General features: G+C 60.3%; 2 protein-coding genes across 5 annotated transcripts; both read left to right on the top strand.

The window, feature by feature from the left end:
- The first annotated feature begins 2,860 nt into the window (after nt 1-2,860).
- SYNPO (synaptopodin) lies at nt 2,861-19,252 on the top strand. Of its 2 annotated transcripts, none has more exons than XM_069772353.1 (4): nt 2,861-3,006; nt 3,519-4,299; nt 13,732-15,644; nt 16,947-19,252. In XM_069772353.1, exons 2-4 carry the CDS (start codon nt 3,825-3,827, stop codon nt 17,724-17,726), a joined length of 3,168 nt encoding a protein of 1,055 aa, XP_069628454.1. In that variant the 5' UTR covers nt 2,861-3,006; nt 3,519-3,824; the 3' UTR covers nt 17,727-19,252. The 2 variants fall into 2 exon arrangements, with proteins under 2 accessions (XP_069628454.1, XP_069628453.1); XM_069772352.1 differs by lacking the exon at nt 2,861-3,006 and adding an exon at nt 3,058-3,274.
- A 336-nt stretch (nt 19,253-19,588) lies between these two features.
- MYOZ3 (myozenin 3) lies at nt 19,589-26,979 on the top strand. 3 transcript variants are annotated; one of them, XM_069772367.1, is made up of 7 exons: nt 19,589-19,775; nt 20,743-20,829; nt 21,245-21,399; nt 21,668-21,742; nt 21,843-21,990; nt 22,260-22,431; nt 25,310-26,979. In XM_069772367.1, exons 2-7 carry the CDS (start codon nt 20,799-20,801, stop codon nt 25,470-25,472), a joined length of 744 nt encoding a protein of 247 aa, XP_069628468.1. In that variant the 5' UTR covers nt 19,589-19,775; nt 20,743-20,798; the 3' UTR covers nt 25,473-26,979. The 3 variants fall into 3 exon arrangements, with proteins under 3 accessions (XP_069628468.1, XP_069628469.1, XP_069628470.1); XM_069772368.1 differs by having other exon boundaries at nt 19,589-19,784; XM_069772369.1 differs by lacking the exon at nt 25,310-26,979 and adding an exon at nt 24,056-25,302.
- Nucleotides 26,980-27,106: the final 127 nt, after the last annotated feature.

Here is a 27,106-nt window from a genome sequence, read left to right as displayed (position 1 = left end):
CCCTGCAGGCCTTTGGGGTTTAGCGATGGGGTCCTCATGCAAGGGGGGGGGTCACCCTGCAGGCACCTCGGCCATGCCTACCCCCAGCACGTGGCTCGGCAGAACATCCCAGCCAGGTACCCCGGGGAGCTGGGGGGGATATTGGATTGCAGCAGATGGGAGAGTGTCCGGGCACAGGGTGGCCCAGGCACAGCTCCAAATGCCACTGGGTGACAGCTATACAGCAAAGACATCTCCTGTATCAGCTGCGGAGGCAGCGCTCCCTTAAAGAAACACGGCCCCCCCCAGGGATGGACAGTTGCCCTTCAGGGATGCATGGTTGCCCTTCGGGGATGCAGCCGATCCAGGCTCCTTGCCCCGTGGGGTGCTACGGTGGGGGGGAAGGTGCCACGGGGGGAAGGTGCCCAGCTCCCCCGAGGGGACATTCAGCTGCTGGCACAGGAAAGGTGTGAAGATCCCCAGATGTATACATTGCGGCTGGGCTATTTTGGAAAGGGACAGAACCGATCTTGTGACCGGAGTTGGGGACTGCAAGTCTGGACAGCAGGGTCCTGCCTGAGTGACAGCGACCTGCTGCCTGACCTCGGGGAAACCCGAGAGCCCCCGCTGTGCTGGGGACAGCTTTCACACCCCTTCCCACTCCTGTCCCGCTTATTTAATGATGATGAAAACCAAGTGTTGGGCAGCGATGTGGCTGGGGACAACACAGGAAACCAGGGACAGAGCCCAGGCTTGGGTGCAAATCCGACCCCCACTCTATGGCATCGCTGTGGCCGGCCACCCATGGTCCCCAAGGCTGTCCTGGAGGTGCACCCCATTTTTTTACAGCTGTGCCACCTCCTGTCCCTGCACTGTGGCTGGGATAGGACCAGCCCAGGCCACCGCGGTCCCCCGGGTCCCCCAGGCGGATGCCAGGAACAGACGGAGATGAAGACTTTCTGCAGACCCCGTCTCCCCCGGGCTCGGCAGCCTGAATGCCAGCAACGCCTGCCAAAAATATTTGTGTGGGAGTTGGAAAGTTAACTTTAGTTTTCCTTTTTTCAATGGCGGGGGGGTGGCTGGGTGTGAGAAAGGCAGGCGGGGGGGCTGTGCATCACCCGCCAGGGAGTGGGCAGGGAAAGATAGGCGAGCAAAAGGTCTCCCTGCTGCCAGATTTCAGCACTTTGTGAATTGAAGGAGTTTATTATTATTATTATTATTATTATTATTATTCACTCCTCTGGCACCATTTTGCAGCTTTTTGTAGGGACTCGCTGCTGCTGGGGAGCGCGAGGTGCTTCTCCGGGGATGCACTGTGGGCAGCTGCTTGTTGGGGCTGTGAGCTGGGCACCAGTGCCCGACTCAAGCATCCCTTGCTCCCCAGTTTGATGCTGCACCTCTGAAATACTCCCCAAAATGACCCTCACGCCTTTACAGCCTCATTCTGCGGGCGGGGGTCTGCACAGGCAGGCGGTTTTTATCTCAGCCTGATTTTGTGGATGTGGCTGGCGATGCTGCTCCTCTTTGCTGGTTCAATGATGCACCCGGGGCGCATATACCCATCCTACCCAGCCGGTCTTCTCACAGACAGGATCAGCCCTGCAGCGTTTGCTAGAGATGCACTTTACCCATAAATATTCCCTTCCCGCACTGTTTGCAGAGCCCAGGTCTCCGTGCCGTGTCCCAGGGGGAAGGCAGCTCCTCCACCGGCAGCTCCGCCACCGTTCCCCCACCGCGGTGCCGGGCTCAGACTGGCCCCCAGCGAGGCAGCAGATGCGTGGCTTGGTATTTCGGTGGCGTGGGCGGCCCTGTCCCTGCAGCGTGTCCTCGGGGAACGCCGCCGCTCGGGTCTCGCCAAGAAGGGGTTTGCCCGGGGAACACCAGGATCGTGGGCGCCCGTCCTCGGGATATGCCCATCTGCAGAAAGCGCTCACGAAATGGAAGGGGGCGGCTTTGGAAGATGGTTTTCAGGGTGGTACAGGCTCACCCAGCAAACTGTCAAGGCAGCTCTGGTGTAGGATGGGCAGCAGTCGTGCTGCCCAAGAAACCTTCTCCCTACGGATGGGGTGAAGGGATGGGAGCGGGGAGATGGCAGAGCCGCTCCGAGAGGATCTCTGCTGACCCACCCTGGGCTGGGGCTGTTCTCAGCAACTTTCTCTTTGCCCTCGTTTGAGATAAGCCAGCACCCTCCAGCTCCCACAACTTGCCATGTTTCTAAGGAAAGATGTGGGTGGCTTCCTGGAACTACTGAGGCCCCGAATTACGTAAAGAGCAGTGTGAGATTTCTTTTTCAGAGAGAAACATTGAAATTTTCCCCCCAGGATCTCTTTGCAAATCCGTGTTGAATAATTGCAGGCAAGCAAGGCAGGAGGAAGGATTTCAGAAAGGGCAGAAGATTTCCTTTGGGCATTCTCAAAAAAATGCAGCCTTGTGTTTGGGAAATGCCTGAGCGCCTGTTCAGCAGCAAAGCTTTCACTGGCTGTTTTCAAATCTGCCTTAGTTTCCAAAATAACCTTGCTAAGGACAGCTAAAGTTTTGCGGAGAAGCTGTGAAAGCCCCAGGTGAAGCTGCAGGGTGTATTCCTGTTTGAGCTCAGTACGTGGTGTTGACCTGGTGCATTTTCTTACTTCACTGAAAAACCTTGCAATAACTCAGGGAGGGTTTTGCGTTGAGCAGAAACCTCTTTTCCTCCTCCGCTGGCTGTTAGGCTGGGAAATCCCTCACGGTCCATGTGCTGCGAGCAATGTCGGTCTCCCAGCAGCAGTGATGCCCAGCGGGCACTTTCCTGGGACCCAGCCTTGCAGTGAGCGGGGCTGGGTGACGCTGCGCTGAGCGGCTGTGGGCGACTCACAGCACAGGATTTTCCCTCTTTCGCTGTAACCCATATCCTGTCCCGGGAGCGATGACATCCCCCTCTCCCAGCTGATACCTCGCCTCTCGACTGTGTCAGTGTGTGCGCTCGTCATTCAGCAGGATTTGTGCTCGGCAGAAAGGAAGAGGGTCTGTCTGCGCTTGTCTCGGCGCCGCGTGAGTCACTCAATGGTTAAACACAGCTTTGTTAGCTGGATGCTGGGAATTTTGCTTTCCAGAGGGGTGGAGGTGGGAGCCAAGGCTCCTGCTAACCCTGAGCAAACCCTGTCCGCAGGGAACGGGCTTCTTCCCCGAATGCTCCCACCTCCTGAACAGCAACCGTCTCCCAGTGCTGGCCGCAAATGGGGGTGTCTGCAGCCACGTCTGGGCTGCAAAAGCAAAGGGAGCCGGGCACTGGGCTCTGGCCCTGGGTGCTGTCCCCAGGGTGAGGACGGAAGGGTGAGGGTGCTGGGACGGTGAGCATGGCATTGGGGGGGGCTGCTGCGGTGGGGGGCAATTCCAGATGAGCTGTTAGGGAGTGTTTGCATCTCAGGGGGTCTTTCCTCGTGGGCAGCAGTGCTGGGGCTGCAGCCCAGGCTGGGGGTGCCGGGAGCTGCTCTGCTGGCCGCAGCCAGAGGAAATCAGTGCATGCACAAGCATCCGTAACGCTCCCTATTCCCTTTGTACAGGTCTTTAGATGCTGCTCCTCTGCCCACCTGGACAAGAGAAATTCCTGCAAAATCCTCCTTGGTGACGTGTGTCCTCTGGGCAAATCCCTGCGGCTGGATTTTCGAAAGCTGCCTGCTCCCGTGGCATCGCGCCTGGTCCTCCTGCCTGCAAGAGGACTAAAGCTGGGCTCGTGCCCAGCACGTGGCCATCTTCCCTCCTGGACACTGCCCATGCTCCGAGGGACATTGCCGGGCAGGAGCCAGCTCCTCGGCCATGCGGAGTGGGTTTGAAAGGCCGTGGAGTGCCAGGGAAGGAAAGTGTCAAAGATGCTGAAGGCAAGACTTCGGCAGCCCTGTCTGCAAATCCAGCCCGGCTGCCCCACTCCCGGCAAGGCTGCACAAAACCCGTGTGTCTGCGGGACGGCCAAGGGGGACACCGAGGGGGACGCCAGCTGTTGGCAGGAGAGGGGGAGCAGAGGGGGGCAGAGGTGCTGTCAGCTCCGGGACGCTCCTGCCTCTGAGGCAGTTGAGCAGGAGGGATGGACAGGACCACCAGGGGGGAAGGTGAGCGGGAGCTGCCGGCGGGAGCCCAGGGGGCTCAACGGGGACACGCCGGGTCCCTCGGTGGACAACGGCAGCCTGGCCTTGGCCACTGAACATGCAGCCCCAACAAAATGCCCCGGCTCTGCCCCAGAGCTGCGCCATGCAGCAGCCAGCCCCACGGCTGACCCCAGTCAGGAGTGGAAAGTGGTGAAGATTCAGCGGGTCCTCATCAACCCTGCTGGCGAGCCAAGGAAAGCAGGTAAGAGAAATCCCCTTTGGCCACTGTCCCCCACCCCAAAAAGCGCTGGTGTGCTCCTGGGGACAGGGCTGCCACTGCCCGGCACGGTGGTGGGAACACCCGGCTCTTCCCAGGGCAGGACCTCCGCTGGGTTAGAGGTCCCAGGCTCCCGGCTGAGCTGCTGGGACTTTTTTAGCTTGAGATGATCTCTCTGGCCTTAAAAATAAGGAGGAATCCGTGGCTTTTCTCTGGAGGGGGGTGGGAAGGCAGCGAGCGGGTTCCCGCAGTCTCCAAGAGCTCAACCGAACCCCGAGCGGGGCACAAGCGGCGTGGGATTCCTGGCCCTCACCCTGGCCTTGGGGCTTGGTGGGACCCTGCCAAGAGGGGGGTGATCAGGACCAGCTCCCGGGGTGCTGTCTGGGACAGGGACACCTCTCTCCTGTCGGTCAGGGCGGGGATAGCCAAGCATTTGTTACATGGCTTGGGGCCATCTCTCTTTCAGACCCTGCTTTAAAAATTAAGCACTTTATTTCAGGTCGGTTGGCTCCTACAATGTTCTCTGCCATCGCCTCGCTTCACAGCCCTGTTTCACAGCCGTTCCCCTCTGTGACTGTCCCTTCGGCCATGGTGACACAAATACAGGCACATATCTAGGGTTACCGCAGGCCTCCCCACCCAGGGGAGATGCTCCCACAGGATTAGACCCATCCTCTTACAGGCATCAGACCCATATTTAAACCCCGCTTCCACCCTTCTTTCTATTTTGCTCCTGCCCAGCTGCTATCTCAGCTGCCACCCGGCGCCGAGGCAGGTGTGTCACTGTCCCCATGGGATGGCGTTATCGGATGCTGCCGCTCTGCTCAGAGCCTGGTTTTCCCAAAGCAGCCCCCAGGATGGGGAGGGACGGGACCGGCTGGGGATGCTCAACGTGAACCCGGTGTCCAGAATCTGTCCCCTTCCTTTTTGGGGTGTCAGACATCCTCAAAGCCAGCAGCTCCCCGGACGGGATGAGGGCTGGGAAACTCAGCCAAGCTCCTTGGCTCGCTGCTGCCCCAGCAGCTCCCCGGGCCGTACGGGCGTCGTGTTTCAGGGCTCAGCACACAAACCAGATGGACCCAAATAGTCTTCCCATTTCTCACTCTGCTCTGGGACGGCAGATCTGCGGTGGGGAAAGGTCAGGCCTGACTCTGTCCAGGCTCAGCATTTTCCTAACCCGCGCCACCATCCAGCACTTTTCCTGCCAGCCTGGAATTTTAAAGTAACTCAACAGGTTTGTTGGAAAGAGTTTGTCTGTCCCGTTTCCTCCCCCTCCAAGTGAGATCACCACCAGCCGCTGCCTGCAGGACCCGTCAGACTTTCCAGAGCCTCCGGGCAGGATGTCGCTGAGGGTCCTGAGTACCGGCAGCAGTGCCGGGACCTTGCAAAAACCCTGCAGGTTTGCAAAGGAGAGATTTGGTTCAGAGCAGGGACAGCAGCAGAGGAGGGAGGGAAGGGCAGATCCCCACGCAGGTGACGTTGGGACTGCCTCTGCAGCAGGGTGTTTGCAGGAGCCCCCCTGGGAGGTGTTGAGGATTTGCTCCTCTTCTCCTTAGCTGGCTGGGAGTACAGGAACCCCCACCCCATGCAGCTCCTGCAAGAAAAAGGGGTGCATCCATCTGCACCCAAAATCATGCAGGGGTGGTCCTGAGAGCTGGGAGGCAAGCAGGTGCCCCCCCACCCCCAAGCAGTGCAGACCCACCCAGGCAGGTCCCAGGTGCCCCTTTTGGTCCCCGTCCAGCAGCCCAAGGCCAGGCTGTCTGCTCCCATATATCCAGCACAGCGGCCCGGGCTGGTTGGCATCTCTCGGGGCAGGCTAGGGAGCACAGGAGCCCGGGGTAGAGGCAGCGGCTGGGAGATGCAGGAGGCAGGACTGGTTTCTCTGTCTGGTGTGCAAATAAACAGAAGGTTTCGCTCCCTGGGGGCTGCCGAGGCAGCGCCAGTCTCCCTCAAAAACCAGAAAAGCACAAAAAAGCAAAGAGGGGCAGGAAGAAAGGAAATTAGAAAGGCAAAAAATAAAGCCAAGAGCTCATCTTGTGGTGTGGACAGGCGCGGGAAGGGGGTGAGGCTGGTCCCACCCGCAGCGGTGCCCGGGAGCTCTGCAGCCCCAGCTGGAGCGGGGTGGTGGAGGTGGGAGGTGATGCTGGCTCCCCAGGAATCATGTCACCCACGGCTGTGGTCCCCCCGTCACTGGGAGCAGACCAGCCCTGGCAGAGAGCTTTCAGTGCTCTTCCCAAAGGGTTCCCAAGGCGGTGACACCCGTGCTGGATTTTTGCCCAGCTCCAAGTACCCCAGCTCTTTAGGCACTGGGGAAACTGGCAGCAAGGGAAGGCCCTGCTTCCCCACCAGTATCTGAAACGTATGGGGCTGCAGGTCCACAGCAGGGCTGGGAGGAGGGCAAGGGGGCGAGGATTGGGGGGTAAGGCGATGCGCAGAGCTGGGGAAGGGGCATGTGTGGGGCTGGGTAAGGGGGTTGTGCAGGGCAGGGATAAGGGGATGCCCCAGGATGGGATAAGGGGATGTGCAGGGCTGGGTAAGGGGATGTGCAGGGCTGGGTAAGGGGGTTGTCCAGGGTTGGGTAAGGGGATGCACAGGGCAGGGATAAGGGGATGCCCCAGGATGGGATAAGGGGATGTGCAGGGCTGGGTAAGGGGATGTGCAGGGCTGGGTAAGGGGGATGCCCCAGGATGGGATAAGGGGATGCACAAGGCTGGGTAAGGGGATGCCCCTGCTGCTCTCCCCCCGACAGCGGACCCAGGGCAGACCCAGCCGGGACGGGAAGCGGCGGGGCAGGGCCGCCGGGGGCAACCGGGGCGGCTTGCCGGTGCCGCCGGTGGGGGGGTGGAGTGGGACGCGTCCCGTCCGGTCGGTCGGTCGGGGAGGGCAGGACCAGGACCGGTGGGACCCGCCACCCCCCCGGTCCCGGCCCCCGCCCCGCCGTCGTCGTCCCCGTTCCCCCCCAACCCCCCCCCCCGGGGCCCGCTCCGAGGGCGGAGCTGCCGCAACTTTCCTGCCCGCCGCCTCCTCCCCGGTGCAGTCGGGCTGCGAGGGGCGGCGGCGGCGGCACCGGCACCGGCACCGGCACCGGCACCGGCACCGCGGGTAGGGCCGGGGCTGGGGAGGCGGCGGTTGCCCCCGGGAGGGGCTGCGGGGCACCGAGGGGGCTGGGGGGCAACCGGCCGGGTTGGGGGGGGGGGGAGCCGGGGCAGGGAGCGGGGGGGTTTGGGGGTGTCACTGGGATCCCAGTGGGAGGGGAGGTGGTGGATGGGAGAGCAGATGGGGGGGCGAAGGTGGTGGTGGGATGTGGGGGTGCCAGGGGCTGGTAGTGCACGGGTGGGGTTAGGGGGGTGGGGGGCCTATGGGGTGCATAGGGGGTCCTGGGGTGCTTGGGGGTCCGGGAGTGCATGCCCAGAACCCCCCCGTGGGGTGCTGATGGTGGGTGAAGGGCAGGCGAGTGGAGCCCGGGGCAGGAGATGGGGGCTAAGCGGGGTTTCTCTCTCTATAAATTAGCCAGGAGGGTGATGGTTCCCTCTGCCCACACCCGGGGGTCTGGTGTGCAGCATGGGAGGAACAGTGGGGGGACGTGGGGGTCTTGGCAGGGTCGTACCTCCCAGCTCTGCAGAGTGTCTTCCCAGGCAATGTCCCCCCGTCCCCTGCGATGGGGACGTGATCTCCCCTGGCCATGCCACCCCGTGCTGGAGACACGAGGTCTGTCCCTCCGGCTTGGCAGCCAGCGGGATGGATCCCTTACGGGTTGTGCAAGGGACAGGCGAAGGCCCCGTTTCGTCCCGCTCCCCTCCCCGCTCGGTCCATCTGACGGGGACAAGCCAAGCCAGATGACCTTCTCTCACCAGGCCAGCACCTTCGGCTCGTGGCACCAGCCCGGCGGGGCTGTCACTGGGACCCCAGCAGCCTGGGATGTGTCACGGCGAGTCCGAGCACCAGCGGGCACAGAGGGGCTGGGACTCGCTTGCCAGGCGGGATGGGGTCCCTGTTGTACCCGGCCACGGGATGGGCTGGCTCTGCTGCGTGCCGGGCAGATGGATGGCAAGGCAGCCTGGAGGAGGTCTGCCCAGCTCCAGCCTCCTTTTGCAAAGCTAAAAGCTTAATTTGGGCTGGCTGGGGGAAGGTGCTGCCTCCACTTCTGCAGTAGCAGCAGCCTCTTCTTCCCCAGTGTGGATGCACGCAGGGCTGGGGCTGCTCCCTGTATCCCCTCGGCTTGGCGTGCCCCGGGGAAGTGAGGCTGGGGCAGGGGCAGCCAGTCCCCATTAAAATTTAACCCCCAGCCCCTTCTCCTCCTCTCCCCAGGTGGGAGATGGGTGCCCCAGGGCTTGCTGCATGGAGACCGCGGGGCCATTTTTGGCAGGATTTGGGTGCTGAGCGCCGGGCAAAGCAGGGGCATGGCTGTGAGCCGGGAGGAGCGTGGGGAGGCAAACAGCTCCAAATCCAGCAAAGCCCTTGCAAACAGAGCGCAGAGAAAACTTGCAAGCGCATCGAATTTTCTCGCTGTGCCAGATTTTGTCACTGGCAAAGGCGTCCGCGAGGAGAGGCCCAGCACGGTGCGTCCTGCCAGGCAGGCGAGGTTGCTCCCACCATGGCACCCACCGCTTGAGCCGGGGCTTTTCGGGTCTGCAAGGCCAGCATGGATAAAAACTTCATGGAGGTTTTATATCTGCAGTACAGGAGGGTTGGAAGCTGGGAATGAGGCAGAAAATAGTCATATTTTTAACCGTATGTTTCAATCGTATCTGTTTCTAGCTAGCTCGACTGCCTGTCTGTGCTACCCTCCTTGTTTTCCTAGCAGCAGATTATTTGGGATAACTGGGAGCTGGAGGGAAGCGCAGACTTAAATGTGTGTGAGTTAGTGTGCATTGTAAAAAATCCTGCACAGCTGTAGTTGGGGCAAAAGGCCAGCTGCCTTCTCTGCCAAAAAACCTGCTTACATTTCCTCGGTGTCCAAAGCCCTCAATGTTTGGGTGAAAACACTGGATTCCCCCTCCCCAGCACTTCCCGGCTGTAGATGTGTGTTCGGGTTTGTGGCAGGGAGGTGGCACAGCAGCAACGTGTGTCCCTCTGGAGAGATGGGGTTTCTCTCAGTTTAATGCTGGGTTTTGCCAATGGGATTTTGCCAGTAAGAGGCACCATTTGGGTTGACTCACCGCAGACCAAGAAATAGTCGGAAAGGGGGAAAAGCGCCTGCGTGTTATGGATAGCGGCTGTTGCGCTGTGCGAAGGTGGATTTGGGGTTTCTGGTCCGTGCTGTGCCTGGCCCAGTGGGACATCGTGAGCATCATCCTGCGAGCTGGTCAAGGTGGGCTGCGGCGTTGGGATGGGCGAGCGTCTGACCCAGGAGCAAGCTAGGGACAGAGAGCCCAAATCAGAGATTTTGGAGTTGCCTGCCAGCCCTGAGTCCAAGATTTCACGTGGCCTGTTGCATCCCGCCGGCCCCATCGGGACCCTGGTACCTCTTGGCTTCTCCATACAAGGACTTCTCACCACCGTGCCCGGTGCTCGCAGCCACCCACCCCTGCAAGGTGACAGCTTCCAAGTTGCTGTTTTTCTTTTTGTGACATCCCGGCCACGTCAAGACCAGCAACTTCCACTGAATCTGTCAGCTGAGAGAGCCCGGGGGTATCTCCCCTCCCTGCAATTTGGGGCCACATCCTCGTCTCATCCCAGCTCTTGGAGTCCATGTCAGGGCAGGGTGGGCCACAGGCAGGGTCTGATACATCCTTAACCAACATTTGGGGTCAGATGGTGACTCCAGCCTTTGCTGGCTGGACTTCAGACACTCTGCAGTAGCACTGTGCGGGGGGACCCATCTTTGCATGGAAAGTTGAGCTGGAAGGAATTTTATTTTTCCCATCTGGCCAAGAGGCGAGAGCAACAAAAATGCCTTTCATCACCCTCGTCATCCTCACTCTGGAGGAGACAGCACAGTACATGCTGCGGGAAGGATGACTGACAGCTTGGTAAGAAGCTGTTAAGCTCTGCATTTGGGGGATGTTGCTGGAAGTCATTCCTGGAGCTACAGGAAACCAATGGAGCAAGTGCCTATATAAATATATAGATAGAGATCTATAGGCTCCTCTGTCTGGAGCTGAAGTGCCTTGCACCAAAATAGTAGCTGGTGGCCAGTGGCCGGCTGCTAATATGTGCCAGGAATCCAGCGGTCCTGCATGGCACAGGGAGCATCTCCTTCCCCAGTATCCCTGGACCGCAGGGCTGGGGGCTGCCGGGGGACCCCCCAACAGAGGGACGCAGCAGCAGACAGGGCTGGCAGGGCTGGATTCATTGTTCTTGGAATAAGCCGGGACATTTGGAGAGGGGAGACGTTTCCTTCCCGAAGGGCAGCGCGGTGGCAAGCCGGTGCATGGCGTGGGAAGGAAGGAAGGAAGAGTGGAAGAGCACGAGAAGAGCCAGTCACCCTTTGGATTTTGGACTGGACTCCTGTTAATGGGCGGAAGCCGGTTTCCAGTGCTGCACGAGCCCCTGGCGCCCTTGGCTGCGCATAGTTTTGCTTTCTCCTCCTCCCCGCGCTGCTTGGGCTGCCTTCGGCCCCGCGCCCCTCCTCCTCCTCCCCAGCACCTGGACATTTTCAGTGCATTGAGCTCCCTCCCGTCAGCCTGGGGCTGGGGAGAAGCACCCAGCTGGAGCCTACCTGAGGGTCCCCAGCTGGCAGGGGATGGCAGGGAAGGATTAAGAGACGTTCCTGGCAGCTGGGAGGGGAGCACGGGGTGCAGGTCACTGTGGCAGATGGGTAAAAGTTCTTACACCAGGTCGAATAACCTCATCCTGCAGCTCAGGCTGGAGCAGAGAGAGGGAAGGGAGGTGGTCCCTGTCCTTTGGCTGGGGATGGCACGTCACCCTCGGTTGAGCGATGATGAGCCACATTTGCAATAGTGCCTGCAGAGCCGGGCTGCAGGGTCCGTCCGTCTGTCTGTCCGCTGGGCTGTGTGCGGCTGTGCAAGCAGGGCGGTGTACAGGGTGGTTCTCTGCAATTTCCTCTGGCCTGCCGGAGGCTTTGGTGCTCTCTATCCGTGTGATAAACAGTGGATGTGAAGAGCAATTATTACCCCCAGTATCCCCATTAGTATTCTGAGGGATTTGTTTCCAGCGGGCTTGGGTGGAGCAGCCTGGGAATGGTGGGTACCAGGTGGGCAGGGGCAGAGGGGCTGCTGGAAAAGCATAGGGGATGGGGGTCCACAAGGCAATGCTGGGAACAGATGCCAAGTGGGGGATTTCAGGCAGGGAGCTCCCACCCGGCAGCACCCCCTGGCCTGGAGGGATGCCTGTGCCCGGGACGGCAGCAAGGGATGGGGATACCTGGGGGCAAAATCCCGGGGGACGAATCCCGGCACTGGTCCTGGCTATGCAGGAGTGTATCCGGCGGCTAGTCCAAGCAGGAATGGGCTGGCCAAGAGCTGAGTCATCCCTCCAGCATGGAGGAGATCCCCCAGGGCCCCTCGGTTGCTGTTAAAAAGCAGTAGCAAGAGCGAGAGGCTGTGAAATGGCTCCGCCGAGAGCTCGGCTTCTTAGGCGGCCTCAGCCTCCGAGGAAGCGAGGATGCTCGGCTTGGAGCACAAAATTCACAGACATCTGGAGCCTGTGGCTTGTTTCTCAACGGCTCCTTGGCCGTTTTTCTCCTCTGTTTCGAAGATAAAGGCGGCGAGGGCGACCCCGTGGAGTGGGAGCCGCGGTGCTGGCCGCCCTCCAGCCAGCCCGGCCGGAGGAAACCACGGCCCCGCTCTGTGCCGCCGCCAAAACAAATAGAAATGGGGCGTTAAACAATGCTGGGCGCTAACTGGGGGAGATGGCTGCCGGCATCGCCACTGCGGACGGGCTCCTTGTCTCCAGGAGAGAGTTTCCACTGGCATCTGTGCCTCCTCTCCCCTGTGCCCAGCCAAAACCCTCCTGCCGGCCAGCCCAAAGGCTTCATCCACCCTCCTCCTCCTCTCCAGCCCCTCCAGGGAAGCAGGGCCATCCTGCACACCTTGGTGGTGCTGGAGCAAGGGCAGGGACTTGCTGGGTGCTGAAGGAGGTGGGAGGGATGAAGGGTGAGGAAGAGGAGATGCCCAACTTGCAGCAGCCCTCCTGCTTCACCGTGGGCTCGCTGGAAGGATTTGGCTTAGTCATCCATCCCTTCCTTCACTGGTAGGCTGAGCCACTGCTGAAAATATCCTGGAAGGCTCCCAAGCGGCACAGAAGGCAAGAAAATGAGAAACACATGAAGGGAAGGGATGGGAAGGGAAGGGAAAGGATGGGAAGGGAAGGGAAGGGAAGGGAAAAGGTGGGAAGGGAAGGAGAGGGGGCACTGGTGGTGCCTGGAGGAGTGGGGCTTGGGGTGGGCAGCCCTGGCCACCCACCTCCCTGCTGAGCCCGGAGTGGGGCCACCCCATCACAGCCATCCCAGCAGCACCTTTGGGGAGCGGGCTGCATCCTTGGTGGGTGCTGGGGTGATGCTGATGCTCTGCACCGGTGTCTGTCGCCGAGCAGTGGCCTTGGCAGGGCCGGGGACGCTGCCCTTCCCACGGGTGCTTCAGGGCAAGCTCGTAGGAAATTGCTCACCCTGAGAAAACGCGTTCCCGGCAGCTCCACATCCTTTTGGCCTTCGGGAAGGGCTGGTGCCCTGACCTTTTGGCCAGCACACAAGAAGCCCAGCAGCACTCCGGCTGCTCACCACGGGGCTTTCGCCGGGCTTTAGCACTTTGCTTTTAGCACTTGCATAGGCTCCCAAGGCATGAGGTTGGTTCCTTGCTGTGGGCTGTGTCTGTGTCCGGCGGGTCAGGATCTGCACAGCTTCTGTCGGCTGCTGCCATCTCGTGTTGCTCTATAAATCAGTCCCCAGATGGGGCTGGCCACCGGCCTTGCCATGAGGTTATGGTGGGCTGGCATCTCCCAGCTGACGCTGGGTTTGCTTTCCTGCCTTCTTGGGGCTGAGTGTGCTGGGATTTGGGGCGAGGGGCCAGGGGACACGTGCTCGCCCCTTCCCTGCCCGCTGCCTGTTTGAGCCAGGGGCCAAAACCATGTGAACTGCAACCTGAGACCTGCTGAAGCCCTTGGAGAAATTCCTTTCCCATACGGTCACTGGTCACCGTGGTGGGCGTGCAGAGCCCAGCCGAAATATGCAGTGGGACAGGAGGAAAGGTCCTGAGTGCCCCTGGGTGTCCCCTGGGCTTTGCCATCTGTCCCCTCGGCACGCAGAGCTGCAGCTTAGCATCCCATCACCCCTGGACTGCGTTATCCCCCCTGTGTACCCCAGCCCCAGAGCAAAGCTCCTGCCTTCCCCCAGCTGCTGGGGAAGGGGTTGGGATGCCAGGGGATACCTGGAGAAAGGGCTGCTGGTCCTGGGTGGGGAGAGCTGAGATCCCACATCCCCGCTGAGTCTCCCCTAATTCCCCTCTCCCCTCTGTCCAGGTCTCTCCCGCAGCGCCAGCCTCTCTGAGAAGGAGTTGAAGGAGGCGAAGGCGCGGAGCCGGAGGATCGCGGCGCAGCTCACCACGGCACCCAGCCCCAGCTCCAAGGGAGTCCTGCTCTTCAACCGCCGCAAGCAGCGCGTTGACGGGCTCGCCGGGGCCGGGCATGGCGGGGGGCTGCCACTGACCCCCACTCCCCGGCCTCGGCAAGCAGCCATGGAGGAGGGTGAGGGGCAGGGGACAAAGCCAGAGCCCGACCAGCCCGGCACCCCGGGAGAAGGGCTGCAGGCGAACACCTCCCCGTGCCGGGAGACACCTGCCGAAGCCCAGCAGGTCCCGCTTAGCATCTACCTGAAGGAGAACATGGCATCAGCTGCCACCAACGGCGTGCAGGAGGGGATGGCCAGCAGAATGGAGAGCAGGGCAGGGGGGCTTGGGGTTGCAGGAGCCCCTGCGGGGCTGAGCACAACAGCAGCTCTTGCCCTGCCACAGAGCCCCAAGGAGGGGAAGAATGGCGAGGTGCCCAGCGAGGTGCCCAGCAAGGTGCCCAGCGCGCCAGTGGGGACGGCCACCGGGACAGCATCCCCCGCCAGCCAGCGGCAGAATGGGGTGCAGGGCCGGCAGTACTACGAGGTCCATCTCACCCTGGCCAAGCCCAAGCCCGTGAAGAACCGGACGGCCAGACCCTTTGGCACCCAGTCATCCCCTGCCAGTGGTCAGCCAGCCGATGGACCCCCTGCCACCGAGCTGCCCCCGCCGCCCACCTACGCGGAGACCCTGAGCAGCCCCCCGCCGCTCACCCGCGTCCGCTCCCCCCCTGCCTACTCGGCTCTGTATCCCCCCCGGGAGCAGAAGATGCTGCCAGGTCCCCCCCTGAGCTGTGGGGCGAGTGGACCGAACCCTCTGCCCAAAACAGGGATCCTGGAGGAGTCGGCCGCCCGTAGAGGCGGCAAAAAGTCCATGTTCACCTTCGTCGAGAAGCCGAAGCTGGGCCCCAACCCCGATCTGCTGGACCTGGTTCAGAGCGCGGACAGCAGGAAGAAGCAGAAAGAGCAGGGGGAGCCCGGTGCCGAAGATGAGCCCTTCGCCCTCGGGGCCGAAGCCTCCAACTTTGTCCCCAACAGCGTGGCCAGGGGCGGGCAGCACCTCCTGCCAGCCGACGATGCTCCGGCGTGGTCCTCCTGCCTCAAGTCTCCCACCATCAAGCCCAAGCCGAAGCCGCAGCCCACCCACAACCTCAGTGAAGCGAGAGGGAAGGGGGCCGAGCTCTTCGCCCGCCGGCAGTCCAGGATGGAGAAGTTCATCATCGAGGCTCCCTCCCAGCCCGAGCTGCTGCGGTCCCCGTCGCCCACCATGTCCCTGCCTCCCTCCTGGAGGTACGACGCCAACGCTTGCCTGTCGCCCATGGTCTCCAGACACCCCTCCAAAAGTCCCTCCAGGCCCTCCAAAACCCCCCCAGCATCTCTGTACGGCGGCAACCTGATGGAAAATGAGGTCTCTCAGAAAGAGCTGGAGATCTCCAAGCACCAGCCCTACCAGCTCCAGTCTTCACTCTTCATCCTCTCTCCATCCAAGGGGCCAGCGAGGTCCATGCCCCGGGAGATGCCTCCACCCAGACCTTCTCTTCCCGACGCCTACCCCTACTCCCAGCAAACCTCCTGCCCGACCTCTCCGTTGCCTCCTTCCCCCGTTTGGCATCCCCCCGCCGTGCCCGGTGCCGGCCAGACCACCTCCAGCCCCTTACCTGGTGCCACCGGGGCTCTGCCCCTGACTCATGACAGCCGTGCCGGTCCCGGAGCCCCGAACGAGGTGCTGCTGGCCTCCCCGTGCCGCCTGCTGCCGCCCCGAGCAAAGGGAGGCTTCCAGGCACCCCGGCCCTCCTACTCCACCAGGAATGCCGGCATCGAGCCGCAGGTGTGGAAACCTTCTTTTTACTACAAGTAGAGGTGGTGGAGAGAAAAACACAGGGGCTTAAGGCTTCCCTCCGCTGGCCAAGTCCTCCCTAACTGCTCATGGGCGTTCCAAAAGCCGAACCAACCACAAAAAAGGGGGAAAAAAGAAAAGGAAATAGAAAAAAGAAGTAGCTGGGAGGCTGCAGTGCCAGGACAGGGGCGAGCCCCCCGGTGTAATGGGAGCCGAGGGGTCCCGGGGTGGCAGCAGGAGTCGGGGCCATGGAGCCTGCGGGATCCCAAAGAGCCGTCAGGAGCCTGCCCATCCCGAGGGGCCGCCGGCGCTTGCTTTCTTCTCTCGCCTGGAAACTGTATGGAGCATTGCATCTCTGGCTCCGTCCTTTCCTTGCCTCCTGCCTTTCCAGCTCTCATAACCGGCAGCTGCCGGCTCTGCCCGTTCACCTGCAGCCCCTCTGTCCTGCCGGCTCCTCTCGGCCTCCTACCAAAGCAAACCCAGAGAGGACACACCGCCTTTCTGCCTCACTGTGCCTGCTCCTGTTTCTTCTGCTGCTCCTTCGGGATCTGTCCTCGTTTGCTTCCACACTGCGGAGGAAGAGCCACATCCCCGGGGGAATGGCAGAGCCCCATGGTGCCGAAACTGGGGACACCGCGGGGTCCCTGTCCCTCCCCGTGCTTGGTGCTGGAGCTGGGGACAGGCAGAGCTGCTTGGCACGGCCAGGAGCGAGGGATGTGCCAGGCAGAGGAGGGCAGGGCCGCTGGGTGATGCTCAGCCTGATGCTCGTGGTCCAGCCTTGCCTCTGCCCATCCCTCACTCCTGCCGCTCTCCCCACGGTAACGAGTTGCCTTTCAACTGTGCTTTTATTTCTCCTGCGTTTTTCTCTTTTTTTTCCCCCCTCTTTCTGAATACACTCTCTGCGCTGTCAGACCTGGCTCTTCTCTTTCCTGCTGGCTGGGGAGCAGCTGCTGGGTGGTGGACCCCTGGGGCAGCGCGGGGTGGGGGGGGTCTCCGTGTGTCACCCAGAGGGAGGCTTTAGGAAGCTGCAGGTCGTGAGAGGTCCTGGGTCCTGTTTTGGGCAAGGATGACTAATTGCAGGCTCAGCCTGCCCCAGCTTCCTCAGCTGGTGAGGGGGGGTGCAGAGGCAAATGCATTTTGGGGGACCTTGCAGGGGGTGCAACGCACGAGCAGGCATCCCCAGTTCCCACGGGGCTGAGCCAGCATGAAGCTCGCCCCGACACCAATCCTGCCCCTGACCCTTTCGTCCCGCCGAGCGGTGCCGGCACTAACCCGCTCTCTGTCCCCCTCCAGGAAAGGCGGCCGTCCCTCCCCGCCTCGCCCACCTGGACGCCCCGGCCGGTGCGGCGCCCGGGCAGCCTGGACGGCTGGGCCAGCCCGGCCTCGGTGCCTGAGCTGGACGAGGGACCCCCCACATCCCCTCCGTGGAGCGAGAGGTCCCTGTCCCCGCTGCGGCAGGACGCCGACCCTCGGGCCAGCCGGCAGATGCAAGCGCGGCTCGCCAGGAACATCATCAACGCTGCCCGGAGGAAGAGCTCCTCTCCCAAAGCTGTGGGGCCGGAGGGTTCCCGACCCTTCACCCCCATCCCTGCTGGCCCCCCCAGCCTGCCCCAGTCCCCCCGGCCAGCACGGCCGGAGAGCTCCAGAGCCCCGGCACTGCAGGCTGCCGGCAGCGTGCCGGGGAGCCTGGGCAGCCCCTCGCCCACCCACAAAAGTCCCCTGCGATCGCCCCGGGCGGATGGCCCCCAATTTTGTGCCTCTCCCGGGATGCCCCGTGCCTCCTGGGCAGAGGGTCGCCGGCTTCTGCTGTCACCCAGCGTGTCCTCCTGCCCCATCCCCGGGCTGTCCCCCAGCCCCAAGAGTCCCCTGCCATCCCCCGTGGTGGGTGGGCGATCCTCGGCCAAGCGCTGCACCTCCCGGTCCCCGACGGACTCGGACGTCTCCCTCGACTCCGAAGACTCGGGGGCCAAAAGCCCGGGCATCCACAGCTTCAACCTCTGTCCCCGGGGCTGGACCAGCAGCCTGCGGCTGAAGCAGGGGGGGCTGCCTTCGGGGGCCCCCTGCACCTCCTAGACGAGCCAGCCCCGGCCAAGCCACCCCTGCCAGCCCAGGCGATGCCACCCACTGACTCCCCCGCTGGGAACATCCCAACCCTGGGGGCTGAGGTCCCCAAAAACCGGCGTCCCCATTCCTCAACGGAGCTGCTGCAGCCCCTCGACATGCCAGCGGGGTCAGGTGCCTCCCGCCTGCCCATGCCCCCACTCTATTTTTACCACCCTAACCTTTCGGGGCAGGACTGCGTGGTCAGCAGGCAGAGCAGGCGGTGGCGGGGGGGGGGGGGAAGCCAGCCCCCAGCATGGCCCCCTCCTTCTGCAGCCCCTGCCCGCCAGCCGGCCCCATGCCACATAGCCAGGATGGGGATGGACTCGGTGGTCCCCTGCGAGACCCCTGTCCCCAGTGCCGAGGTGTCACCCCGGGGCGTCACCGCAGCTCTGTTTTCCTGGGGTGGCACAGCCGGTGCTGTTGCCCACGGGGTCACGGCGCACCCGGCATGGGTGGGCAGTGCCGAGCAGGTGCCACGGCCGGGCACGCTCTCCCAGCCTCCAGATCTGGCTGGTTTCAATTGAAACCAGATTTGGGGGAGGAAAAGTTAATTTTTTAGTCCAGCCCCCCAATTCTTCATTGCTCTTTTTTTTTTTTTTTTTTTACTTTTGACGCCTTTTGAAACAAATTCCCCCAAATCCTTCCCTGGTGACGAAAAGAGAGCCAAAGTTATTTATTGCCACATCAAGGGGACCGTTTACAGCTGCCCTCCCGCCCTGCCCAGGCAAAGGGGGACAGCCCCATCCTGTACCCTGTCACTGTCCCCATCCTCAGGCTCACCCCCTCCCTGTCCCCACCCCTGAAGGATGGAGGGACACACAGGGACCGGCGGGTGCTGTGGCAGCCAGGGTGGGTGGGAGAAAGTGGGGGGGCTGGGGGGAGGCAAAGCAAGTGGTACAGGTTGCAGAGGGTTTGAAGGAGGTGTCAGTGCAGGAGGGGATGCTGAGTGTCTTGGGGACAAGCCAGTGTCCCCCCAGTGAGCCCTGCAAGGGGCTGGGGGGGCAAGCAGAGGCCCCCATGATGGCAGCAGTGTCAGAGGGATGTTCGGGGGGGTGATGGGGAGAGGAGGGCATCAGGGTAGACACAGTTATGTGGCAGAGCCTGGGGAGAGCAGTGGGTGCCCAGGAGGGCAATGGGTCCTCAAAGCACATGTCCCCACCCGGGGGGGAGCAGGAGCCGGTTGGGGTGCCAGGAGAGGCTACGGCAGTGACCGCAGCCACCCACCCAGAGGACACAGCCTTGGTGCTGGTAAGACCAGCACCGAGAACGGAGACTGTGTTTGGGCTGCTGGGGCTCTGGCACATTCCCTGTTCAGGGAGACCCTGTTACCCCTTCCCTTTTCCCAGGACATGCTGTCACAGCCAGCCCTTCCCTGTCCCCCGGGGTCCCCCCACCCTGCAGCCTGCCCTTCCTGGGACACAGCCCCCCCCGCCACCACGACCTGCCTTCACCACACAGTTGTATACCCAACTCACAAATAAACTGCTGTTATCCCACCCGGCCTGGCCTGCCTGGTTCTGATACGTCCCCAGGGTGGCCTGGGCACACGTGGCACATGGCCACCTCCTGCTGCTGCTGCTGCATGGCCACCATCCCAGTCCCCAAGCATCAGCCTTGCTCTGTGCTGGGGTGACGGCATCCCAGTCCCCAAGTGTCAGCCCTGCTCCGTGACAGCATCCTGGTCCCCAGGGATCAGCCCTGCTCCATGCCGGGGTGATGGCATCCCAGTCCCCAGGGATCAGCCCTGCTCCGTGCCGGGGTGACGGCATCCCAGTCCCCAAGGGTCAGCCCCGCTCCGCCCCCTTTCTCAGCCAGAAATAACCGCTGTCCTGCGGCCGGACCTTGGCATCTGGGCTGGAGCCCAGCAGGGGTTGGGGCGAGCGGCAGGGAACCCGGGGTGCCACGGAGGGCCAGCCGGGGCCACTGAGCACCGGTGGCCGCAGCTTGGCTTCAGCCTCATCCCCAGCACAGCAAGAGAGAATTTTCGGTCCCCGGCATCTGGGGGTGTCCCCTGGCCAGGTAGGGGAGGTGAGGTCCCACGCTGGGGTCGGTGGGTGGGTGGGTGCGTGGGGCTTGGGGACATCCCAGCCTTGGCGGTGGGGACATCGCCACCGTGGGGGTCAGGGGATGGTCTCCCTGGAGCGGGGGGGTCGAGGAAAGGACGGGGCACAAGTGTCATGCTTGCCGTGCAACTGGTTAATATTGAACTGAGAGCTGGCAGGGAGCTGCATGCCAGGCACCCGTGGTCCCTCAGGGACCCCCTGCTCTCCAGGACTCTTAGGGGAAGCTGCACAGCATCAGCCAGAGCTGAGGGATGCCAGATGCACCAAACACGGCCGAGCCTTGCACTTACTGAGCCGAACCTCCCAGCCACACGGGAGGCTGCTGCTGTGGGTGGGCAGCCCAGGGGGGCTCAGACCAGGGCTGGTCTCAGCCACCTCCCTGTGATGAAGCTGGAAGCTAAGAAGCGACCCAGCCCCGTAAGTGGGGACAGTGACCCCGCACCCCATCTTGCTGCTGGCTGGGCTCGCCAGCAACCCAGCAGGGTTAGGTTTGCAGCCCCTGCACCCTCAGGGCCAGCAGCTGAAAATAGCTCTGCTGAGGCGGAGGTGCTGGTGGGGTTGCAGCCAGGGCCCCTGCTCACCCAGCAGGCTGCGGGCAGTGGGTGCTGCTCTGAGGGGGCTCCGGACACGAAGACACCGGCTCACTACAGGCAAGGACAGAACTGGGGACATTTTCTGCCCTAAAGAAAGGCAGAGAGGAAAGATGACAAGCAGGGGCTGAGGGGTGGCTAGTTTGGACGTTTCCCTGCATCCTTTGAAGGGAATGGAGTGTAGTGTGGGGATGATGCTGGCCAGGGGAGGTGTTCAGGGATGATGCTGTCTGGGGGAGATGCTCAGCCAAAGCCTGGCTTGTCCCTGTGGCACGCCTGGGGCTGACACATCCCCGTGCTTGGTATCACCCCAGGGCTGCCTCTCTCTTCCAGCTGGGCAGGATCCATCCCTCTCCCACAGAGCTGCCCCAGGAGCGTGGCAGCAAGTGATGACCATCATGAGACCGGGCCCTGAAGATGGTAAGGGGGGCCAGAGGGTGCCACCAGTCCCACGACAGTGCTGCCCACCCTGCCTAGGGGCCAGACCCAGCTCTGGTTGAAACTACTGGCCCCACTCCCCGGGGCCTCCATGCCTGCTTTCTTGGTCCCCTCTTGCACTACAGCCCCAAGGGGTAGCAATTGCCTGTCAAAGGCCGGAGGGGTCCATGCACGGGGGCAGGAGAGGCTGTTTGAGCCTCTGGAGCTGAGCTAAGTCCCTGACAATTCCCCACACCGAGGAAATGCCAGTCCCTGGCACAGATCCCGGTGCGGGCGCATGGCTGAGCCACGCAACAGGGACCCCAGCGAGGGGATGCGGTGTCCTTGCACTGGGCATGGGGGTCCCCAGCACTGCAGCAGCCTCAGCCGTGGCTGTGCTCTCCCCTTGCCTCCCCAGTGCCCCGGCTGGACCTGGGCAAGAAGGTGAGCGTGGCACAGGACCTGATGATCGAGGAGCTCTCCCTGCCAAACAACCGTGGCTCCCTGCTCTTCCAGCAGCGCCAGAGGCGGATGCAGCGCTTCATCTTCGAGCATCCCAGTGGCTACAGGGAGGTGGGTCTGTGGCTCATTCCCCAGCTCCGAGCAGGACAACCCTTCCCCAGCTCTCTCAGCCTTTGCAGGGAAGCGATTCCTGGTGGGTCTGGGGGTCTCTAAGCAGGACAGCCACGCTCAGCTGCCTGCTATGTCAAGATGAAGGGAGAAGAGAGATGGCTGGGTGGTCTGGGCACAGAGAAGGGCAAGCATCAGGTTCAGCATCCACTGAAGAGCAAGAGGATGGTCCCCTTCTGCACCCGCTAACCCTTCTCCTCACCTCCTGCAGTTCCCAGGGCCAGGGGCGAGTGGCTCACAGCGCACTGAGAAAGGTGACCTGGAGGGAACAGCAAATGAGTGGACGGTGAGTAGGTGGAGGAAGCTCCAAGGTGCTTTCAACAGCCTCCCGAGTCCTGACCGGGGCAGGGGGAGCTCCCCGTGCCTGCTGACTCTCTCCTCCACAGGCAGGGGAGGATGCCGAGGGCCAGCAGAGTTATCACTCCGAGCTCCACGTGGCAGCATCGCCCCAGGGCGGCCCCCCTGAAGTGCCCAAGAAGACAGAGAAAGTCTTGCAGATGAGCAAAGTCATCAACCCCGATGCTCTGGCCCCGGGTAAATGCTGCCTACATCCCAAAGCCGACACCGTTGTAATCTCAGTAATGTGGGGCTGGAGGCAGCGAGGTGCTGCCTGCCGAGGCTTCCTCCCCAAAATCCTCCCCCAGTGTTTTTATATGTATAAATGTATCACAGATATTTGTTATATATATGTAATCCTGGCCATGGGAAGGCAGGGCTGTTCCTAGCCCCCTCTCCCCTGCTTGGCACATTGCCCCAGCCCGGCTGTGGCCGCAGCAGCCCACGCTCTCTCTCCCCCTGTGCAGGGTACTCTGGCCCCCTCAAAGAAGTCCCCCCGGAGAAGTTCAATGTCACTGCCATCCCCAAGGGCTACCGATCCCCGTGGCAGGAGCTCCTCGGTGACAAGGACAAGGCTGTGCATGGCGAAAACAAGCCGCCCGTGAGACCCTCTCTGTGGGACTTCAGGAGCTTCAACAGGTAACACTGGCTGACAAGCAGGCACCGCCAGCCTGTCCATCCCTTGGCCAAACCCTTCAGCCTCAAGAAGCACCTACCATCCTGCCAGGGAAACACAACGGTCCATGCCCTCTTTATCCACCATGGAGGAGCAGCAAGGGCTAAGGTTGCTCTTTTCCTGCTCAGGAGCTCCTCCATGGCTCCTCTGCAAAGGTCCCTGCCTCCAGCAGCTCCCCAGATCTCCTCTCAGCCCCACCACCAGGCTTGCACAGTCTTAAGCAGCTTGATCTCACTGGGTAGCCTCAGGGATGAAATTTGGGAGGACTAATGCTCATGCGCATGGTCCTGGAGAAGGAATCGCTGCTTCCCAGCTGGGCTCAGCTCCGGGCTGGGTGGAGGAACAGCACAGACACTGCCAAGCCGCTCTCCTAATTTCCTCAAGGTATCCAAGCAGCTGCTGGAAGCGGTGGGGGTATAAGGTTAATCTTCCCACAAGGTGCTAAGAGGTCACCAGATTCCTTCCAAACACCTGCTTGAGACTGAAGTCTCCAGGCCAGGGAGTTTCTGGTGGCTCAGCCTGGCAAGCTCCATGCCCTGCGGCTGCTTCCAATGGAGCACGGCTGCCGTGCCTCCTCACACCTCCCAGTTACACCGGGGTCGAGGTTGGGACCCTGGAGCAGACACTGCCAGGGAAAATCTCCTTTCTGGAAAGGTGCTTGGCGGGGATTCAGGAGATGGCGGTAGCAAAGCACCAGCAGCCAAGGTAGACTAATGAGAACTGAACTTTTAAGCTGCAAACCAAGGTCCTGGCTCTCCTCCTCACTGAAAGCCTCTTTTAGGAGGATGAAAGTATGTTAGCCTCAGTGGCCTGACAAAAGTCACCTTCCCGTAGGCAAGCTCCCACCGGAGCTCCCTACCAGGACACAGCGCTGCTCCCCATCACACCACCTGCCATGGTGCTGGGCCTCTGCAGACAGCAGCTTTCCTGAGCCTGCACCAGGGTTGGATTTGAGTCGGGGGGGACAGGAATGCCGCTCTTTGAACGCTTGGCAGAAGGGGCTACAGGGGACTACAACCCCTCTGCATGGGAACAGCATCCCAAAGAGCAGAGATGAGCCCGACCACCGGCAGAGCCGAGATGCTGCTGCCGCCGTCCCTTTGCTGCTCTCCTCTCCTTTAGCCCTGGGGCTTGGTGACATGCACAGCACGAGGCTGCTGCACGCTCAGCACCACTGCGTTTCCCTTCCCACACCAGTGAAAGCATGATAGTGTACTGGTCTGCACTGGAGGGGGGCTGAGGGAGAAAGGGAAGAGACAAGAACCCACCGGCAGCCACCGCAAGTGTGGGGAAGCAAAGCGGGGGCTGCATTTGCTATTCCTTCAGGGTGTCCTTCCCAGTTACTCAGCCTTCTTGAGCTTCCTGGAGCAGTAACATCCAAGGAGGTGCCGTAGGGGGAGAACAAGGAGGTGCTGCAGTCACTTGGCTCTTTTCTTTCAACGTTTAGCCATGTTCCTGCCTCAGCATTTATTTACAGACAGGGACTTAAGCAAGGGCATGTTTCTGAATAATGCCTTACCCCGTACCATTTCTCCCCTCTCACATGCTGCCTTTCTATTTAAAGTCTTGAACTGTTATTTAATACAGATGGATGCTAATTTAACACCAAGCCTCTCGCCACCTCCTCTAATTCTTCACTGAGGCATAAAGATTCAGAGAGCCAATCTGCTTTTAACTGGGCTTTTCATGATCTTCCAGGCTGTTGGCTTTTAAATCACTTCTCAGTTCATCAAATACCAAACTGCAGAAAAACAAGCTTTTTGGAACAAATCAGCTAGCAAAAAGCCAGGGGTCTCGCCTAAAGCTAGGTGAATCCCAGCACAGCTCATATGGGTCACAGGGCAAGGGGAAGTTCACCATCTCAACAGCAACTGCACTAAAGCAGACTGGTTTATTCCCAACTTTAAACATTCAGGCTGTGACGCAAAGACCTTCGGCTACTTTGCTAAGATGTGCTGCCTTAAAAGAAAGTGAACACCAATCTTTGAAAAGGACTGTTCCCAGAAGGGGGAGTGTTTCTGGAAAAAACGTCTCCCATTTACCTTTCCCCCCTCTTATTTCTCCTCTGTTGCAAAACAGTGCCATGTTACTCATGTTCAAGCAGCGACTCCCAAAGCAAACATTCCCAGCTATGCCTCATTGATAGCTCAGCCTCCATGTGCTGCTCCAAAACCAACATTCTTTGCTTTTCAGGGGCTGGCATTCTCTTCCCTGGTCCCTTTCCACATTTCTCCAGGAAGGGATGACAGCTTTTGCCCCCGCACTGCTCCTCCTGTTAGTCATAGTTCAAGAGAAGCTGTCCCAAAAGGCAGACTGGAGCCAGGGCCAAGAGAAAGACATTTGCCTGCACATGTGCTAGAGCGATCAGGAGGCAGCACTATCAGCCTCAGCCCTCTGCAGAACACATTAGCTGCAGACAAGTCACTTTCTAAAGACCACGGGGTTTGTCACCATCACCTGCTCTCTTAATCTAATATCTTTCACACACAGCACATCCCTACTGCTGTTGGCAGAGCCGATCAAGAGAGACCAAGGTGAAGGTAACAACACGGTCCCTCCCTCCCTTGCACAGCCACTGATGCTCAGGCACCAAACGCCACTCTCCAGGCCTGCCAAAGCTTGAGTTGAGGTTGGCTCTGTACAAAAGAAGCACCTCGCTGGGCTAGCAGAGGCTCCAACAGCATCCTGGGGAGGAAAAGGAGGGCTGTCATTTGCTACAGGCATTGCTAGGTTGCTGCTGGGCTCAGAATCAGTAAATCCAGACCTGCTTTTTCTATCACCTTTACATCATGCACAACCTCTCCTCGTGATGTGCCAAGTCTGCTTCTTCTTGTGCCACAGGACTCCCACCCCATTTGACAAAGCGCTGGTCAGCGACCTGTTCTTTGTGCCTGCCATGGAGCTGGATAACTTGAGTGTTCTGGAGGTGATTTCCCACAGACGCAACTTCAACAGAGTGCCGCAAGGTTGGGTGCGGATTCTACCAGAAAGCGATGAGCTGTAGTACGCATGCTCCCTTCCCCATCACCACGGATGCTTTTCTCGCTCGACTCAAGCATAATTTGCACGGTAAGGGAGAGGGGAGTAAGTATTCTTCGTGAAAGCTAAGCTAGTGGTCTCGGGTTGTCATCTTCAACGGGATGTGAACAAGCTCAAGTCTGGGACCATTTTGAACTGCCCTTGTACCAGCCATTTTCACAATGGCATTTAGTGCTAAGCTAACCAGCCAAGTTCTCGTCATTAATGCAAGCAGATCCCCGTAAGCTCCTGTACAGCCTGTGCTTTTCCCTGCCTCATGGAAAATGGCAGGACTGCCAGCTGCAACACACCAAGCTGTCTCGGTGCTTCTCCACCGACACACAAGACCTGCTCTGACAGCTGGTGCCTTTGCAGAGAAATTCCATCTTCAGGACAACTCTACATCTGTCATTCCAGTCAGGATGGCGAGAGGAGGCGATAATTGAAGAGCATCAGCAAAACAATTTACCAGAGGCATTGGCATGTTAAAAGCACTTACCTTGGGCTTGGCTGGACAACAAAAACAAATGAGGAACTGGCATCTGCCTGTTTACCAACACAGCACAACCAGGATACACGAGAGAAAAATGTTGGGAGTTGGAAACTTGTGCCCTGTTTTCCACAAGCTACTGGCTAGCACTTGGCAGCTGATAATTTCCCCTCCCTACTGCTATTTGCATGCCTTGCTTAAACACCTAAGCCCTTTGATTGACTTACGCCAGGTTTGCTTCATATAGTTGGTCAATAAGGATCAGGCCTTGCCTGGACCTGCTGCACTGTAGAATTGCACCGGTCTGAAGATACTGCTAGGGTATTCTGGTAACTTCAACATCAGTGGGAAGGAAAAGCAGCACAGCCGTGACTCCAGAGCAAGCACGGGCTTCTCCGTGAATGCAAAAATCAGCAGTGAGGATTCAGCTACACAAATGTTTTCAGCAGTGACACACAGTGAGACATGCAGCTAACAACAGTCTATAGGACAGTCATCAGAACGTCTGGAAAACCCTGCTAACTGCTAACAAAAATCTCTTAACACAGGCTTTCTATAATTGCTTTCGTCAGGTTCTTAATGTTACCCTTATTTAATCTTGCAAAAGCAGGAGCATCAGGATAAAAGTTTCTTTTTCCACTACTGTCGTTAAATCAGGCAAGTAAATTTTGTGGTAAAAATGCAGTTAACAGCTGCCTCACTTGTGAGGTGTATTTGTAATGCTGTGCAGACAGATGCGCAGAGCAAATCCCACACAGGGATTCTGCTGCTGGAACACACTGTTCAGGCAGTAAACCTTCATTGCTCTGTTCTTCCCACAGAAGCAGGAGGGGACAAGCAAATGGAAAGAAAAAGGGTCCGTTCCTTAAACATTAAAAATTTATGATGCTCAACTGCTGTCCTGTTCCAAACCCATCTCTCTCCTCCTTTGTCCATCAGCTGAAGAAGCCATGTACCCCTGGGGACCTGGCTGGAAATAATAAATAAATTGCGATAACGTAAACCCTGCTTGCATTTGAGATCTGTCTGCACAGCGCTCATGGGCCCCAACTGCAGAGACTCAGGGCCAGAGCAGTGACAAATGCTGCAGCCCTCCCCCTGTGCACCAGCAGGCCTCTGCCTGTCCCCCA

The sequence above is a fragment of the Haliaeetus albicilla genome, chromosome 27, assembly GCF_947461875.1.
Source record: "Haliaeetus albicilla chromosome 27, bHalAlb1.1, whole genome shotgun sequence".
Classification (NCBI taxonomy): domain Eukaryota; kingdom Metazoa; phylum Chordata; class Aves; order Accipitriformes; family Accipitridae; genus Haliaeetus; species Haliaeetus albicilla.
Note: the sequence above shows the minus strand (reverse complement) of the source record. Positions and strands in the feature narration are given on the sequence as shown.

What these genes read in the sequence shown, in the direction of transcription:
- MYOZ3 (XM_069772367.1), top strand. Translation starts at nt 20,799, where the DNA reads ATGACCATCATGAGACCGGGCCCTGAAGATG. An exon ending in ATCCCAGTGGCTACAGGGAG is followed by an intron (nt 21,400 to 21,667) that starts GTGGGTCTGTGG and finishes CACCTCCTGCAG; the next exon opens with TTCCCAGGGCCAGGGGCGAG. An exon ending in CCCCGATGCTCTGGCCCCGG is followed by an intron (nt 21,991 to 22,259) that starts GTAAATGCTGCC and finishes CCCCCTGTGCAG; the next exon opens with GGTACTCTGGCCCCCTCAAA.
- SYNPO (XM_069772353.1), top strand. Translation starts at nt 3,825, where the DNA reads ATGCTGAAGGCAAGACTTCGGCAGCCCTGTCTGCAAATCCAGCCCGGC. An exon ending in TGGCGAGCCAAGGAAAGCAG is followed by an intron (nt 4,300 to 13,731) that starts GTAAGAGAAATC and finishes CCCTCTGTCCAG; the next exon opens with GTCTCTCCCGCAGCGCCAGC. An exon ending in ATGCCGGCATCGAGCCGCAG is followed by an intron (nt 15,645 to 16,946) that starts GTGTGGAAACCT and finishes GTCCCCCTCCAG; the next exon opens with GAAAGGCGGCCGTCCCTCCC.